The sequence below is a fragment of the Calypte anna genome, chromosome Z (genome assembly GCF_003957555.1).
Source record: "Calypte anna isolate BGI_N300 chromosome Z, bCalAnn1_v1.p, whole genome shotgun sequence".
Classification (NCBI taxonomy): domain Eukaryota; kingdom Metazoa; phylum Chordata; class Aves; order Apodiformes; family Trochilidae; genus Calypte; species Calypte anna.
The window spans coordinates 15,950,024-15,965,049 of NC_044274.1; the positions used below are offsets into that span (position 1 = coordinate 15,950,024).

Genomic DNA, 15,026 nt, shown 5'->3' on the forward strand with positions numbered 1-15,026 from the left:
GTGCAGTAGCTGCCTTCTTGAAAAGTTGTACCAGTTGTACTCAGTTTGACACAACCTCACCACTGCAATCCAGGGCAGTTTTTGCAGAGAACTAAATATAAGGAGAAAACAGATCACAATCTAAACTTCTTTTTTAAGACTTCGTTAGCAAATTAGACATGGTAAAATTTATATCAGAGCTTTTTCTATTTCTTTTTAATATAATGTTAAAGAAACAGCAGTGCTGTTGTTGACCATAGTTCCTAACTGGCCATAATTCAGAAAGGTAAATTAAGATATGCTGCTTTAGCCCAGCACGTCTTACAGCTCCTAGTGAGGAACTGGCTGTGCTACCATCTACTAACATTCTGACATCTTCCATTGCAAAACTGTGACAGTCTAGAACTGCTTGGACTTTAGTTGCCTTCCAATTAAAAAAAAAAGATAAAATATCTAAGCATACTTCAAACACATGTAGCTTAAATTCTGGCTTAATCACTAGCTATCAGTAAGGTGAATGCAATCAGTAAACAAAAATCCACTTATATATTGCTTGTAGTAACTCCTGCCTATTTAGGCAATGAGGGCTGCACAAAGCCCACTTTGACACTTGACAACTGCTAACTAGAAGCTGGATAGCTAATTGTTACAATCCAATTGGTCTGAGAATGCAGATACTCCTATTTTCAGCTTTAACTGCTTGTTTTATACCTTAATCTTCAACACCATCAGCTCCAATGCAAACAGCTGTCCTCCAAACAGGCACACCTGACACACCCAAGCAAAGAGGCAGAGCCTGAACAATTTTAATTTAAGGTAAGTAAACCAATGCAAAGCCTAAAGAGGTACACAGCTAGTGCTTTAAAATTTAAGGGCAGGAAGCCATATCTATTATAGGGATCAATGAGATGATCAGTTGACTTTAAAAGGAGTAATTAATGTAAATAAGCAACATTTGAATGACTCTGAAAAGCCACCCATGGGCACCTGGACTTCATAAGGCTCAGGTATATACAAGGCAAGAACCAACCCTCCTTCACTTTTTCTAAGGGGGATAAAACAATACCACCTCTGGTAAGTCAGTAATAAAGACAAACTCTTTCAAAAGATGGGAATTAATTCCCCTACTTCAATCAGTTTCCATATAAAAGCATTTAAGTTACCTTGAAACACAGCCCTGAAATAATGCTTTGCAACCAACCTAAACAGCCCTTTCTTTCCACTTTTGTTATGGAATGATATTAAGAAGATGCAGAAGGTCCATAGAACTTGTGAACCCACCACCTTCAGGTTTTCACAGAGACAGTTTTCTCTTTCTTTCCTGTTAAAGAAAAAAAATGCATCTTGAAAACCCAACAAGTCAGCACTACTCCAACAGGTTTCAAATATCTCAAACTTTATTTTAATAAATGATCAGCCTCACAGACTGTGAGGTCCCTGTGGTTAACCTTGTGTGCCAGTAGCTCATGTCTTGGCTTGTCCACTGCCAGCAATGGACTTTGTTCCATGGCAATTTCTTTTTCTGGTGTCAACTTTCACAAGGTCAATCTAAATCAAAATACTGGCAAACACTATCATCATGCATCATCGCTCCATCATTTTCAGCAGAACAAACAGATTAGTATTCATCAATGTATAATAAACAACTATTTGACCAAGGCTTGACTGTACAAATACAGCAAGTTATCAAACCCCAGTGAGTGACAGATAATACAAACACTTCATTACACACAAAAAAATTGTATTTTAACAGACTAATTGTAACTTAACATTTTTTGCTACTTCATATAAGATAATGTAGCTTCTTAGTATTAGCAAAGAAATAAATTCAACAAAACTTCATTCTGTACATTAGCTCAATTTAAATATATATTACAAGCTTACAAGGCTCATGTCATAGTTTATTTCCAATCTGGGCTTTAAAAATTCACCAGAATGGACTCCCCATTAGCACTGTTTATCTACCACTTGTAAAATGTATAGCTTTTAAGTTGCATGTCAGGGAAAAAAAACCACAAATAAATGACTCCACTCCTACAGTACAGCTATTAGTGAGAAGACCTTCAAAGTATGAAACCAAATTCAAAGTTAGAAACAGTCTTTCAGAAATTTATTATATGAAGACTAGTGAGAGGCCAAAGCTCCAAAGTGATCTTCATCCCTTAATTTGCCAATTAAATGAGCTCCATGATATCTAGAAATTTTATTTGAAAATTCTACTCCCTTAGAGACATCTACTAAACAATCCTAAAAGGTGCCAAATCAACAAACCCGTATCTTTAGAAGAAGAAAAAAAAATTGCTACCCTCTTTTTCCTCTTTCCTCCCAGGCTGCTGCGATTTATAACGCGTGTATAAAGCACGTAACAGAGACATAACGTAACGTTAGGAGGAATTATATAGTAACTAGCACGGGGTCACAAGGTTTCTTGGAAGAAAGCCATTTGTTGGTCTAGTTGTTCTGGATTTAGATAGGTGAGAGAGATTCTGTTCCAGCACTAAATGTTACTTGGTTCTACACCTTTTTCAAAGCAATGGAGTGATAGGATGTGAACCGTGAGAAGAAAGGAAAGGTGATTAAGGGGAAGAGAAGTGCAGTATTCAGAAGACTGACCACTTATTGTCAAGGCACTGAGAACCCTAACATTAAAAGCTGGGACTGTTTTGCCACACAGTTGAGTACAAGTAGAAGTTAACAGTGTAGATTTCAAGTCATTTTACATGGAAAGAGCAAGCAGAAGATTTTTTTTTCTATGTACACAGACCTTGTAATAGACTACAGCTACTATGCAGCAATTAAAAAAATTCAAACATGTTAAAGTATCCCCAAAAGCCTCTTGGCAAGTCCCTCCACCTCCAGTATATTAATGATTTTAGTGTTCTGAAAATGCTATAAGTATCAGCACACCATATTGTGTCCAATCTTTTCATGAAGCTTGAACAGGTTTTCCAAGCTTCCATGAAGTACTACTGTACTACTGCAACCCTTTTTCTCTTTCTCACCCTACCCTCACATCTTGTTCCATTTCCCACCTCACAGAGGTATCTTAATGCTCCCCATTGGAAATGGCAACAGTAACTCCTTCAGATTCTGTTGTTGCAGGGATTCTTGGCACTTTCTTAGCAGGGCTTGGGATGTGCTAAGAAGAAGGGAAAAAAAACATTAAATACAGTTTTCTAGTTCACAGGCACTCATATTTCATGGCTAGTCCAACTCTCAGACCACATTCACGCTATGCAGGTCTTAAGTCAGACTGGTCATGCTTCATGCAAACTGATTATGTGAAAGGAGCCAGTTTGTTCGTGTTTCATTCGCTGCAGTTTCATTCTTGTTACGATGAAATGTACTTTTTAAAATCCCATGCTTGATTTTTCACTTCTGGCTTGTATGTGACATACATTAGCAAAATATTTAATATAACTTGTTAAACCACTTCCTCTTTTAACATACATGCACATGCCAAGACAAACATAAAACCGTTCCACCATTTGCATCAAATTTTAAAAGAGTGCCGAGTGTTCACCTCATGAACAATGCCTGGGTGGACAACTTCAACTCCTGCCTCCAGAGGTCCATCACCCATGACTGGACGCCGTGCATAAGTTCTCCTGTGTTTTTCATCCACACGCACCAGGTACCATGTGCCCTCAAAGAGATCTTCCACTGAACACTGTGGTATATAGTTGGCTGTAAAAAAGCCAGAAACACACCATTAGCTGGCTCCTGGCAAGAGTTTTACACAACACAGACCTTTACAGTTTGGATATAACAAAGACAGAAAAAAGACAAGTCTGGACTTTCATTTCAGCCACAGTGAGCCAATGAACACAAGCTGTTTGGAAGCAGAAAGGGTAGGAGATTTCCTTTATCCTACACTCTAATCATTTAGCATCTAGTGAATTAAGTGATAAGCATTTTGTTGTAGACCAGTAACGACATATTTATGAAGTTCTTACCCAAATGATGCGTTTCCTGTCTAATCTTCATGTTTTCAGCAAAGACATCAGGTGCAATACATTTTCTTGAGTCAAGCCTTGTTTTGAGATCAGAAAGGCTAGCAGTTATTTTGTCCAGTGCAGAGCCTACAAGATGAAAACATCATGTAAGTACCAGTGTTGAGAACTGAACACTAGCATTCCAAGCCGAGTCAAAATATTTTGCATTACAGAAGCTAAACTTTTCGTAATTTTGAAATATTCTCAATTATTCAATAATAACATTAAGAGAGTTTAAAGAACATTATTGGCCAAGGAGACCCTTAAACATTCTCTGGAGCTGGAACATTGTCAGTTTAGGATTACTGTCACTAGGCATTTCTCTGCAGGTGTACTTATGCTGCTGGGCAGTGTAGTAAGGCAGGTAAAGGTGAGCTGTGCAAGTGGATCAGTTAACATCTCTTCCATTAACTCACCAGGAGTGGCATCCTGTGTAACCCTGATGGAATACAGTGTAGCAGCAAAACCAGAGCCATAGGAGAACACACTGATTCTCTGTCCTGCAAGCTGCTCTGGGGAGTATCTGCAAATGAGCAATAGTTGTTTAAAGTGAGAATGAAGCCTACATGTCAATTTTAAATGCCTAGAAAGTGAAACTAGTGTAGAAAAAACAGCAAATATATTAACTACAATATATTTCACATCCTACGTGCACAAACTGTGACTTAAAACCCAGTTTCAAACCCTGCTGTTACATAGTGACTTCCAAAGCTGCCTAAGCAAAGCAAAAAGAAATGCTCAGAATATGACTATCTAGAAGGCAGACAGTTTTCATCATTCAGTGACCTAAAGCCTAAAACAAACCACCACATCTTGGAAGGCAAAGTCAGAATAAAGCTTAATTGTTTCATTGTTTCACTGAAACTTAAATATGATTTCGTAAAAGTCTGCCAAATGCAAAAAAATTTCTTTTTGTGGGGAAGGAAGAGTGCAAATTTTAGGTTGAGAAAGGATCTTACAAGTAAGATCATCATTTGGAAGGCAGTAAAAAGCAATTTCAGATCAGAAATTTTTTATCTGCTTGTCACTTGAAGTGATTGTGGAGAAAAACATTTTAACTTTAGTCTTTCTGCTTAAGACAACCAGTAGAAAAAGGGTGCCAGATGGCATTTCTAAAAAAAGAGTTTCTGAAACAAAAACCTTTTTATGACTTTACAAATAAATGCTACTACTTTTTTCTAATTTTATGCTTACTGGGCTAGAAGAGAGGCAAGGCAACCATATACTGAAGGGGTATACATATTTCCATTCTGATTGGATACAAGTAGTGAAGCTTTGGTTTTCTGGTTGAAAAGCTCTGCACTGGCTTTCATAAAAGCTTTTTCCACATCTCTGTCAAAATATGTATCTTCAAGCTTTATATCCCTATTAAGAAAAAAAGTTCAGAAACAGTGAAATAGCAGAGAGTAAAAACACACCTTGGATTTAAAGAGACACTGTGACAGGACATCAGGTAATGGTTTTAAGCTAAAAGAGGGTAAGTTCAGACTATAACGAAAACAGATATAAACATTTTTATCATGAGGGTGGAGGAATACTTGGACATATTGCCCAGAGGTGTTAGGTGCCCCATCCCTGGAAACATTAAAGGTCAGTCTGGATGGGGCTCTGAGCAACCTGATCTAGTTGTGAATGTCCCTGCACACTGGAGGGGGTGTGGGGAAGAGGTGGAATAAATGACCTTTAAAGGTCTACTGCAACCCAAATCAGCCTACAATTTTATGTATAACAAATTTACATTATGTGAATAAGTAAGACAGCAAAAGCCATTCTCACCTGAAAGCTTCCAGGCCATTGAAAACACCATTTGCTGTTTCTGGGTTCTGTTCACTGAGAAAGTCATTCAGCAAGAGTCTAGCCACAGACTTCTGTACCAGTTTACAGTATGGAGAATGAAAGATCATGAATCCAAAGTCATTCAAGGTGAAATGTCTATCTATCCCCTCTGAAAGTGGTAGAAATATTGTGTTACAACTTATGTTTAGTACTTATTTCAACTATGAAAATAAGATAGGGGGTAGCAGGATACCAGTCGTCAAAACACATCAGCATCCAAGAGACAAACATAAGACTTAACAATTACTCTCAGGTTCATTTAAAACACTGGTGCTTCATCTATTTGAAAATCAGTTTCTTGTTGGTCTTGCACCAACTGCCAACGTTTGCCCTTCCTCTAGAGGAAAAAGCTATAAGCTTAACAGAACCTCCATATGTCTACCCAGCCATTCTGGCATAATAAACTTCATTTACCTATCTAATCTTCATACCTCTACTTCTTAATATGAGCAAAGACATTGTGAAAAATAAGGGGTAACAAAGATCAGTATTGTTACATTGAATTTGTATTTTAACCTTGATATTTTAAGAGCCTGGGTGGAGCAGAAAAATAATGTGCTTTCGAGCAAGTTGTTACTATGCATAACGCCAACAAAAGCCCGTAGAGTAAGTACTGCTTACTCTATCAGGTTCTTAGGCATACCAGAACAGAAATAGCTTTTTTATGGGAGAGAGTAAACATTTCAATCACCTCAGAACACACAAACATGAAAGGATCCAAATACTAGCCTCTAGCTTGGATGCTAGAACTTGAAAATTGGTTGTGCAGTCACACATTCCAGCATTTCCCACATCTTGCAAAACCATCAGGTGAGGCTACATACCCTTTTGCCACTGGGCATGGATTTTGTTGCGATAGACAGTGTAGCAGCGATCTAATGCACTGAGGTAGCACTGTATAGATAGTTTGCCATCAACCACAGGATACTCAGACACCATATCCGGCTTATAGAAGTCATATGCATGCTGCATGTGGGTTCCACGCAAGCCTGGTGGACAGAAATAGACAGAAGTTGCAAACTGCTTTTATTCAGCTGCTTTAAGCCAATTTGAATGCATCATTTTAACACCCATGGGGATACAAACAATATTTGGTCCCAGTCAAGCAGGTTTTCACAGCACTTCAGGCTCTTTAAGGTAAAGTTTCCCACAGTTCTCAATCACTTGTTAGGTATGGTAGGACTGAACACGACAAACAAGTAAGTTTTTTCATTATTTTGCCTTGGAGGTAGAGTGATGCATTATTCAGTTCTAGTCCATCTTTTGTCAATTTTATTGAAGAATCTCCAAGGAAACAAACAGATAGGAGTATGTCTAGCTGTTCCTTGCTGCCTCCTATAACAGGTCTGGGACAAGCTAGCCCAACATTAGTGGGAGTTAATCCAGCCCTCGGGCAACCCATAAGAACAGATAATGGGCTTCTGAGTGGACCCGGCTATCTGTCTGAACAGTATTTGTTTTCTGACAAAACTAACCTCTCTCGAAAACTAAAGGAGCGTTTGGACCAACAAGCATAGCAACAGCACCAGCTCCACCTGTTGGCCTGGCATTTCCAGTGGCGTACACAGCTATGTCTCCAGCAACAACAAGTGCATAGCGTCCTGTGAAAACACAAAGATAACAGTGAGAAACAGTCAAGAGCCTACTGTGTTTTATTATCCAAACAGCAATTTTTACACTTCAACTTCAGAGGAGATAACCCCAAGTTTAAGAGGCACTTTAGTGCTGGGTTTTCGACCCACAGTTCAATTACCTGGCAGCCACTGAAGTTTACAGGAAAGGACCAATGACTATTAGCCACATCATTAATTTTTGCACTGTAACTGATTAGTGGCAAAAGACCAGAGCACTGAAGAAGAACACATCAGAAGACAGAAACAGTCTACCTTCTGGGTTTTATACAGTTAAAAACAAACAGTGTAATTACATGGTAGACAATTAAAAATTCAATTCAGAGGATGACATAACATTTCAAGAAAATATTCTGAACTCACCATCCCATGAACTGGACTCAATCCAATTAATAGCATTAAAAAGAGCAGCAGTGCCACCATAGCATGCGTTGGTGGTGTCGATTCCTTCTACATCTGTATTACCAGATTCTTCAAAAAGCTGCATCAGGACAGTCTTTACAGATTTTGATTTATCAATTATCGTCTCCGTTCCAACTTCTAATCTCCCAATACAATCATAGGAAAGGCTGTTCCTCTCCATGAGCTTCTGAACCACAGTCAAGCAGAGAGAATTGATATCCTCCCGGTCGGAGCAGAACCCCATCCTTGCCTGGCCCAGCCCAATGGTGTATTTCCCAGCATCCACACCATCATACTTCTCCAGCTCTGTCTGGTCAACATACTGAGCGGGGAAATATATTTCCAGTGCCACAATTCCCACATCTTTGGGCCAACAGGATTCAGCATTCACTGGAAGAGACCCAGGCATTGTGGCAAACCTTTACGAAAAAAAAGAAAGAAAACAAACAAACAAAAAAGCTGACTTAGTCACATCCATTTTCAGAGACCTACTTCCATTTTCTGTAGGTTTATAGAAAAATTACATTTTGGGTAGAAGGTCATTTTCAAATGGCAAGCCTTTTTTTGCCAGGGAGACTTTTATGTGAGCAGACTGTAAATATCATTAGAAGTTGTGTAACATTTTATATCACAAAGTACTTTTAAGTGAAAATACAAATGTCAGCCCTGGAGATGAAGAGATGTATGAGAGTTACATGAAACAAAGGACAAACTTAACAGTGTAAACTGCCTGAGAAACTAGCCTCAGTATCTGTTTTTCTGCTTCCACTAATACACAAAAATCTCAGTTTCTCACAACCCAGATAGAAACATTGGAATTTTTTTAAGATGTCACTACTTGAGAACTTAAATTTAAAATTTACCCTTACCAAGAAACCTCTGCCTTCAAACAGGCCAGGACTTGTTTAGTTTTGTTTATACTTGCAATAGCAATGGCAGATTTTTTATTTGTTTGTTATTTTCCTCCCCCCCCCCCCCCCTTTTTTTTCTTTTTTTTTGGGGGGGGGGGGGGAAGGGGGGGGGGGGGGTTGGGGTTTTTTTGTTTCTTTGGTTGATTTTGGTGGGTTTTTTAAGCATACTCTGCTTTGGCATTCCAGTGCTCAGGAGCTCCACCAGACCTGGAGAAGTTTTACATAAACTGAGATGAAGACACAGTGATTCTTCCTTGGGACTTGGGCGTTTTTATTTTAAACTGTCATGACGCTTGAAGATGCAGTACACCCCAGAACACACACTGTGTGCTACTACTACATTAGGCCTGATGCAGTGACACCGCAGGCACCACCCTCTTGTGCTTTTGCTTACATCCTTACAGAGCACCCTTTGCTTTTTAAAGTAATGTCACACTGACCTCACCCAACTTCAGACATAAAACCATGATGAGCTGTGGAAAGGGATAAAGCTTTTTTTCTTCAGGAACGATGACTTTACAGGAAACGTAATAGGACATGGGTTGGGAAAGTGTCAGAGGTGTATTCCGGTACAGGTACAACCCTATGTAAGAGCTAAAGTAAGAGTGTATAGAGCTCGTTCTTGTGAGGTTGACTGCCACTAACAAAGCTGTAATGGTGCCGACCATGTATTTAATGTTTAAGTATCTCTCCCGGAGCCTTTATTCTTATCTAAATGTGTAAACCTGAGGGACAGGTTAATTAAAACTGTTTACAGAAGCGCTGCTCAACAGCCGTACACCCCTCCACCGCCTCGATTTTTCAGCGAAACAACCGATTTCGCCTTTTTGTGCACCCTGCAGCTCCGAAGCCGACCAGGGCCTCTTCTCCCTTACTCTACCCTGTCACGGAGCCCCTCACCTCAGCCCACCGCCGCTCCGGGCCTCGCCGACGGCAGGGACCGCAGAGCCGGGCGCTGTCCCGGCGCCTCAAGGTGAACCCGGCCAAGGAGTCACCGGCGGACGCGGCGCGGGGACCTCACAACGCGTCCCGCCCCGCCCCATCCCACCCCCTCGCAGCGTGGGCCCACCGCAACCGCCCACTGCCTCCCCACCTCGCACGGCGGCAGCGGCGACAGCAGCAGCCCCGTCCCCTTACACGTTGCGGAATCCCATGGCCGATCAACCGGCGCTGAGCACTACGCATGCGCGGAGCTATCGGAAGGGTGCGCATGTACGGAAGAATCGCCCTCCCCGGGACGCCGCCGGGTGTGGAAGCGGCAGCCACTGCCCGCCTGTCCACACCCGGAGGGCGTCACCTCGAAGCGACGGCAGAGTTGTCGCCGTCACCACCTTGCGGGGTGAAACAGAGCAGCACCGTGCCGGAGGAAAAAACCAAAACCAAGAAACTTCAATAAAACTCACCAGTACCCCAAAATCCTGTCGGGCTTTTATTGTGATTTTGTTTTGTTTTGTCTTTTCCACACGGCGCCTGCGCGAGCCTGAGGGGTGCTGAGTTTTTAAGCCCGAACCTGCAGAGGGGGAGAAGGAGGATGGGAGGATGTGTTTCTGGCACCCCCTCTGAAAGCAGGCACCCCAGTGGCGACATCCCGGGAGGAAAAAATAACAACAAAACCATTTTTTTCTGGCACAAAACCTCACTTTCTTCAAAAAGATTAAATACAGATCACTGGCAGTTCTGCACAGTAAGTGGCAGTCACCCCGAGACCAAGTCTTGTACCCTGTGCTGAGCTTGTTCTGCTGCAAAAACCAGAAAGCTGTAGAAGCTGCCAACACCCTCAGAGGCTTAATTAAGGTATACACTAAAGGACAATGCATGCATCTCATAGTGGACTTGACTTTTAACGGCCATATAGCAACAGTGGCTTTCAGCGGGGAATTGCATTATTTAGGAAACTCGGCATGCCAAAAGGATTTGCATTACTGGTAAGGGCCAAGTTTAACTATTGGTGAGGCAAATACTCTTGTATTCTCTCCATAAAGAATTCTTTGGTCAAAACCAGCATCTAATTAATTTTCTTGCCTGCTGTTCTCTCATCAGAAAGCTTTCTACAGAAGACTAGAGGGGAGGTTCTTTTCTGTCATTGCCTTCTCATGTCTCACCCAGTATGCCCACGGGAACCAGCAGTCAGGGCGACCGGGCTGTAGCACAATGAAAAACACTGCTGTCTGAGTGTGCTCTGACCACCGAGGAAAATGGGCCATGTGACATAGTAAGTCAGACATCCCTCAGTCATGACAGGAAAACATCTCACTTGGTGTAAAACAAACAGCCTTTTGTGTCCCCCTCCCGGTCAAATGGCAAACGACATCCCATCACGGAGTTTTTACTGAAAATTAAAGCTTTCTCAAATGAGTGATTGCATTTAAAAGCCTGAGACACCCAAATGCCGCAACATAAAGAGAAACCTTTGTTTTGTGTCTCCTAACGAATTCTGTAGGAAATAAGTGAGAAGCATAACATAGCCACTGCTTTCTGCTAGTGTTGCCAGAAATACATAACCCCCCACTGGTGGTCTACATTGTCTTTGTTAAGAATTTGAGAATATTTTGTCAATAAATTTATTATTTCTTGCTCAAGGTTTTAATTCATGCAAAACACTCGATTTAAACTTAGAAAATAAGCCCCCAGCCCGTTTTCTAGAAGAAACGAATTTCGTTACTAACTCCTTTTGGCATTTTACCTCTGGAGAACCTGGAGAGCAGACTTGGCTGGTGACAGCAGAGCCACCTGGGGCTCGTTTTCAGAAGTTAAAACAGCGATGATCTGTCGGCTTCAGCTATGACATCATCTAGTTATCCCCGCGGAGCCGAAAGGTTTGCGGGCACCATGCACTGTTCCATCCTCACCCCATCACCCGTCACGGACAGGACTCGGGGGAAGGGGGGAGGGGACGGACGACAAAGGCAGCAGTCCCGTACTCCCCGTCCACGGGAGGGGATTACGTGGGACACCGGGAAACTGCGTGGAAGCCCCACCCCGAAGGAGCTGGGGGTCGGCAGGCGAGGGCATCCCTGGAGCAGCACTCGGCTGCCCCTGCCAGGCGCGACGGGGAGTCCTAGGGGCAGAGGGGCACGCCCACCCCGCCCTCCCCGCCTTAGGTGGGCGCCTGTGTCGCGACTCGGAGAGGCGAGAAAGGGAGACGCTGAGCTGCCATTGCTTTCAGGCTTCTTTGCGGCGCGCAGGGCGGGGGCAGAGCCCAGCAGCTACAGACCCCCAACTCACCCGGGGGGGTTAGGGCGGGCGGTAACTCCAGAGCCCACGGCACCGCGGATATGGGCTCGCTCGGGAAGCGTCGCGCCACAGGCGATGCTCCAGGCAGTGCCCGACGCGGCGGGCGCGCTGATACCCACGCTAAGAGACACGCAGACGGGGGTTGTTGGGTTTTTTCCCTTTCTTTCTTATTTCCTTTTTTTTTCTTCTTTTCTTTTTTCTTTCCCCACCTCTCTTGCCGCGCAGCCGCCACGACTTCAAACGCGCCAGCACCCACCACAAACACCCCCCCAGCTATACCGACCCATCCCCATGCCTTGCGGGCAGCTCCGCGACCCTCTCCGCGGCGGACGGGAGAGGCAGGGCGGATGGGGGTGGAGGGGCAATGCGGAGACAACGGCGCACACTGCACCCAAGGGTCTCCAGGGGCCGAGCCGCCCTCACCTGTCGGAGGCGATGGCTCCGCTGTCGCTCGCCGCTCCGCACCCGCGCCCTCCCGCACGATCGGGTCAGAACACGGGACCCCGGCGCGCGGCGCCTTTAAACCGCCCCGCCGCCCGTGCGCCGGCTCGCACCCTGAGCGGCAGCTCCCCCCGCCAATCACAGCGGCCAGAGTCCGGGTCCCGCCCACCCGCCGGTCGGCAGCTCTCGGAGAAGGCGGAGGGAATGGTGTGAGAAAGTGACGCGGGGTGGGCAGAGGGCAGGTGGCCAATCAGGACGCAGCAGGGGCGGCGGGAGCCCAATGGGAGGCGAGAGCAGCGCGGAAGCAGCCAATGGGAGCGCGCTGCCCACCGCGGGTGAGAGTAGGACGGCTGCCGGGTCCCCGGCCAGACGAGCGGGCGGTTGCCTGGCAACGAGAGGCGAGGCGTGGCCGGCTCCGGCGTGGCTGCTCGGCACCTGCCCAGGCCCGAGGGGTCCCAGCGGCGCTCGGGGATGGGAGGCGGCAGCAGCGGGGGGGGAGAAGATTCCCGGGGCTGTTGGAGTAGCAAGGTTGTGAGGCGTTGGCTTGAGAGGGCAGGGGTCGGCGGGACAGCAGGGTGCCCTGGTGCAGATAAATGAACCGAGGAAGAGTAGCCGTCCACCCTGTGACATCTCCCTCGCCTGTGAAACCTACCCTCAGTCCGCCCCTCGGTGGGCAAGGACATGCGCAGGGGCTCTTCCCATCAAATAGCCTCACGGAGGATGTGGTATCCTGCCTCAACTGCCCTGCATCCTCCCAAAAAGTCTCTCTCCAGTTTATTAAATCGTGAGTGTGCCAAGAAGTCTCTCATGTCATTACTGTTATTTGCAAAAATCACAATTATCTAATGTATCTGTTTCACATGCCAGGCTCGGTAGTCTTTAGGCCCTGTGTTGACTTACATCCAGCTGAGCCACTGCTGCACAGGTTCCAGAGCATCCTCAGAAGTGTTCTCCCTGCCAGTACTTGGGAGTATATAAAGAGATGGAAAACCAGTTGATAAAAAATATACAGAAATTTTAAAGCCTGGATATTTTGGTTGTAAAACACTGCTCATGTCAAGGGACTACACTGCCTTAGCAGCTGCTGTCAGGTTCTGTGTCATGTGATGGCCACAGCTAGCAGAAGACAACACCTTGCTTTCTTCACAGAGTATCAGGGTTAACTGCGTTACTTTCACCATCTTAGGGGCAGGTAAAAGTAGTGCAAAAGAATGGTAAAAACTGCCATTGAAAGTCTTAACTCAGTGTGTTTTGAACTTGTAACTGTTTTGCTATCATGTAAAATCACAGATTAATTGTATAACTATCAGTAGTGCAAAGATTGAGAAACAGTATTGAGAAATTGAGAAGTTTTGTTTGCATGTGTTGCTGTAAAGCCTTCTGATAAGCTTCTGCCAGTCTTTGTACAAGCCAGTTCCATTTGTAATTCTGAAAAAACACATTGACAAAACGCAAACTCGATAGGCAGTGGCATAGTTACATCATGTAGGCACACTGTTACCTTCTGTGCCTACTGTCCAAACAGACTTGCTGTTGGAAAAATTGAACTTCTGCTCTGGGGAAATAAAACTTCAATTTCTCCTATTTCTCCTTCTTTTCCCTTCCAACCACAAGAAAAAAACTCAACCACCACCCCCCCAAAAACAAACAAACAAACAAACAAACAAACAAACCCACCAAGACAAAGCTAGAACTGTGTCTTTGTTCTGCGCTTAAAAATGTGCTCGTAGGGCCAGCCTCATATGCTTTGGTAGCAAAATATTGTCTGACATGAGGGTACTTGGACTATTCTGGCTTTGGAGAAGGACAGATGCTCAGGAGGAGATGATGCAATCCGTCTGCTCAAATCTGCAGGAGACCATGTTAGGGCTGCCAGTGCACCTTGAGACCACGCAGTCCTTTCCCTGCTCCCTGAGGGCTCTCTCACCCCACGCTCCCACGGCCTGGGATGGGGTGGGAGTGAGAAGAGCTTCGTGATGAAGAGCTGTGGGAGCCTCCCCGGCGGCCCCTTCCCCTTCACCGGGGACCTGCGCGGGAGGTCGGACTCTTGCGTGACCGGCACCAAGGATGTGCCTGTGCCTGACTGCGTCCCTTGCCGATCCTGACCCACTGACTTCCTCTGACCCGCTCATTGCTGCAGACTTGTCCAGAAACCTGAACTCGTGGCTGGCCCCGTTTTCCGTCCTTGGCCTTGCTCTGCTTTTTTGTTTGGGCGCTGTGTGAGCACCCCTCTCAGGGAGGTCACTGCCCTCCGTGCCTCCCTGTAACATTTGGCTCCTGGATCACCGCCTTGGCAGGGCATACTGCCCTTTGCTGCTCCCTGGCAGTGTGAACCCACTTGCCTCTAAGCCTGTGCTTACATGGTGGTGTTGGTGGGGCTTTGCTGATAAATGTAATTTTTTTCCTTTAAAAATTATAAAGGCAGAATTGCATTTTGGAGTAGTTTTGGTTTGTTTGGTTTGTTTGGTTTGTAGTCAACAATCAAAGCATATGTAAATAGAGATCTTCTAATCTTTGTTACATCTTCACAGATCTGATCAGAAAAAGGCACCAGAATTACTAAGATTTGCTGAGAGAGATGATCCATATAATCTTGC

General features: G+C 44.6%; 1 protein-coding gene across 3 annotated transcripts; it reads right to left on the reverse strand.

The window, feature by feature from the left end:
• Positions 1-1,354: 1,354 nt before the first annotated feature.
• On the reverse strand, positions 1,355-12,524 carry HMGCS1 (3-hydroxy-3-methylglutaryl-CoA synthase 1). 3 transcript variants are annotated; one of them, XM_030467334.1, is made up of 11 exons: positions 12,412-12,524; positions 10,158-10,264; positions 7,805-8,262; positions 7,286-7,411; positions 6,635-6,799; positions 5,751-5,919; positions 5,169-5,339; positions 4,391-4,497; positions 3,936-4,061; positions 3,503-3,666; positions 1,355-3,118 (listed from the first exon to the last, which is right to left on the reverse strand). In XM_030467334.1, the coding sequence occupies exons 3-11, from the start codon at positions 8,250-8,252 to the stop codon at positions 3,026-3,028; spliced, it is 1,569 nt and encodes a 522-aa protein (XP_030323194.1). In that variant the 5' UTR covers positions 8,253-8,262; positions 10,158-10,264; positions 12,412-12,524; the 3' UTR covers positions 1,355-3,025. The 3 variants fall into 3 exon arrangements, with proteins under 3 accessions (XP_030323194.1, XP_030323196.1, XP_030323195.1); XM_030467336.1 differs by lacking the exon at positions 12,412-12,524 and adding an exon at positions 9,195-9,348 and having other exon boundaries at positions 10,158-10,246; XM_030467335.1 differs by lacking the exon at positions 10,158-10,264 and having other exon boundaries at positions 12,412-12,523.
• Positions 12,525-15,026: the final 2,502 nt, after the last annotated feature.

What these genes read in the sequence shown, in the direction of transcription:
- HMGCS1 (XM_030467334.1), bottom strand. Translation starts at nt 8,252, where the DNA reads ATGCCTGGGTCTCTTCCAGTGAATGCTGAATCCTGTTGGCCCAAAGAT. An exon ending in TCCTTTAGTTTTCGAGAGAG is followed by an intron (nt 6,800 to 7,285) that starts GTTAGTTTTGTC and finishes TCTGTCCACCAG; the next exon opens with GCTTGCGTGGAACCCACATG. An exon ending in TACACAGGATGCCACTCCTG is followed by an intron (nt 4,062 to 4,390) that starts GTGAGTTAATGG and finishes TTCATCTTGTAG; the next exon opens with GCTCTGCACTGGACAAAATA.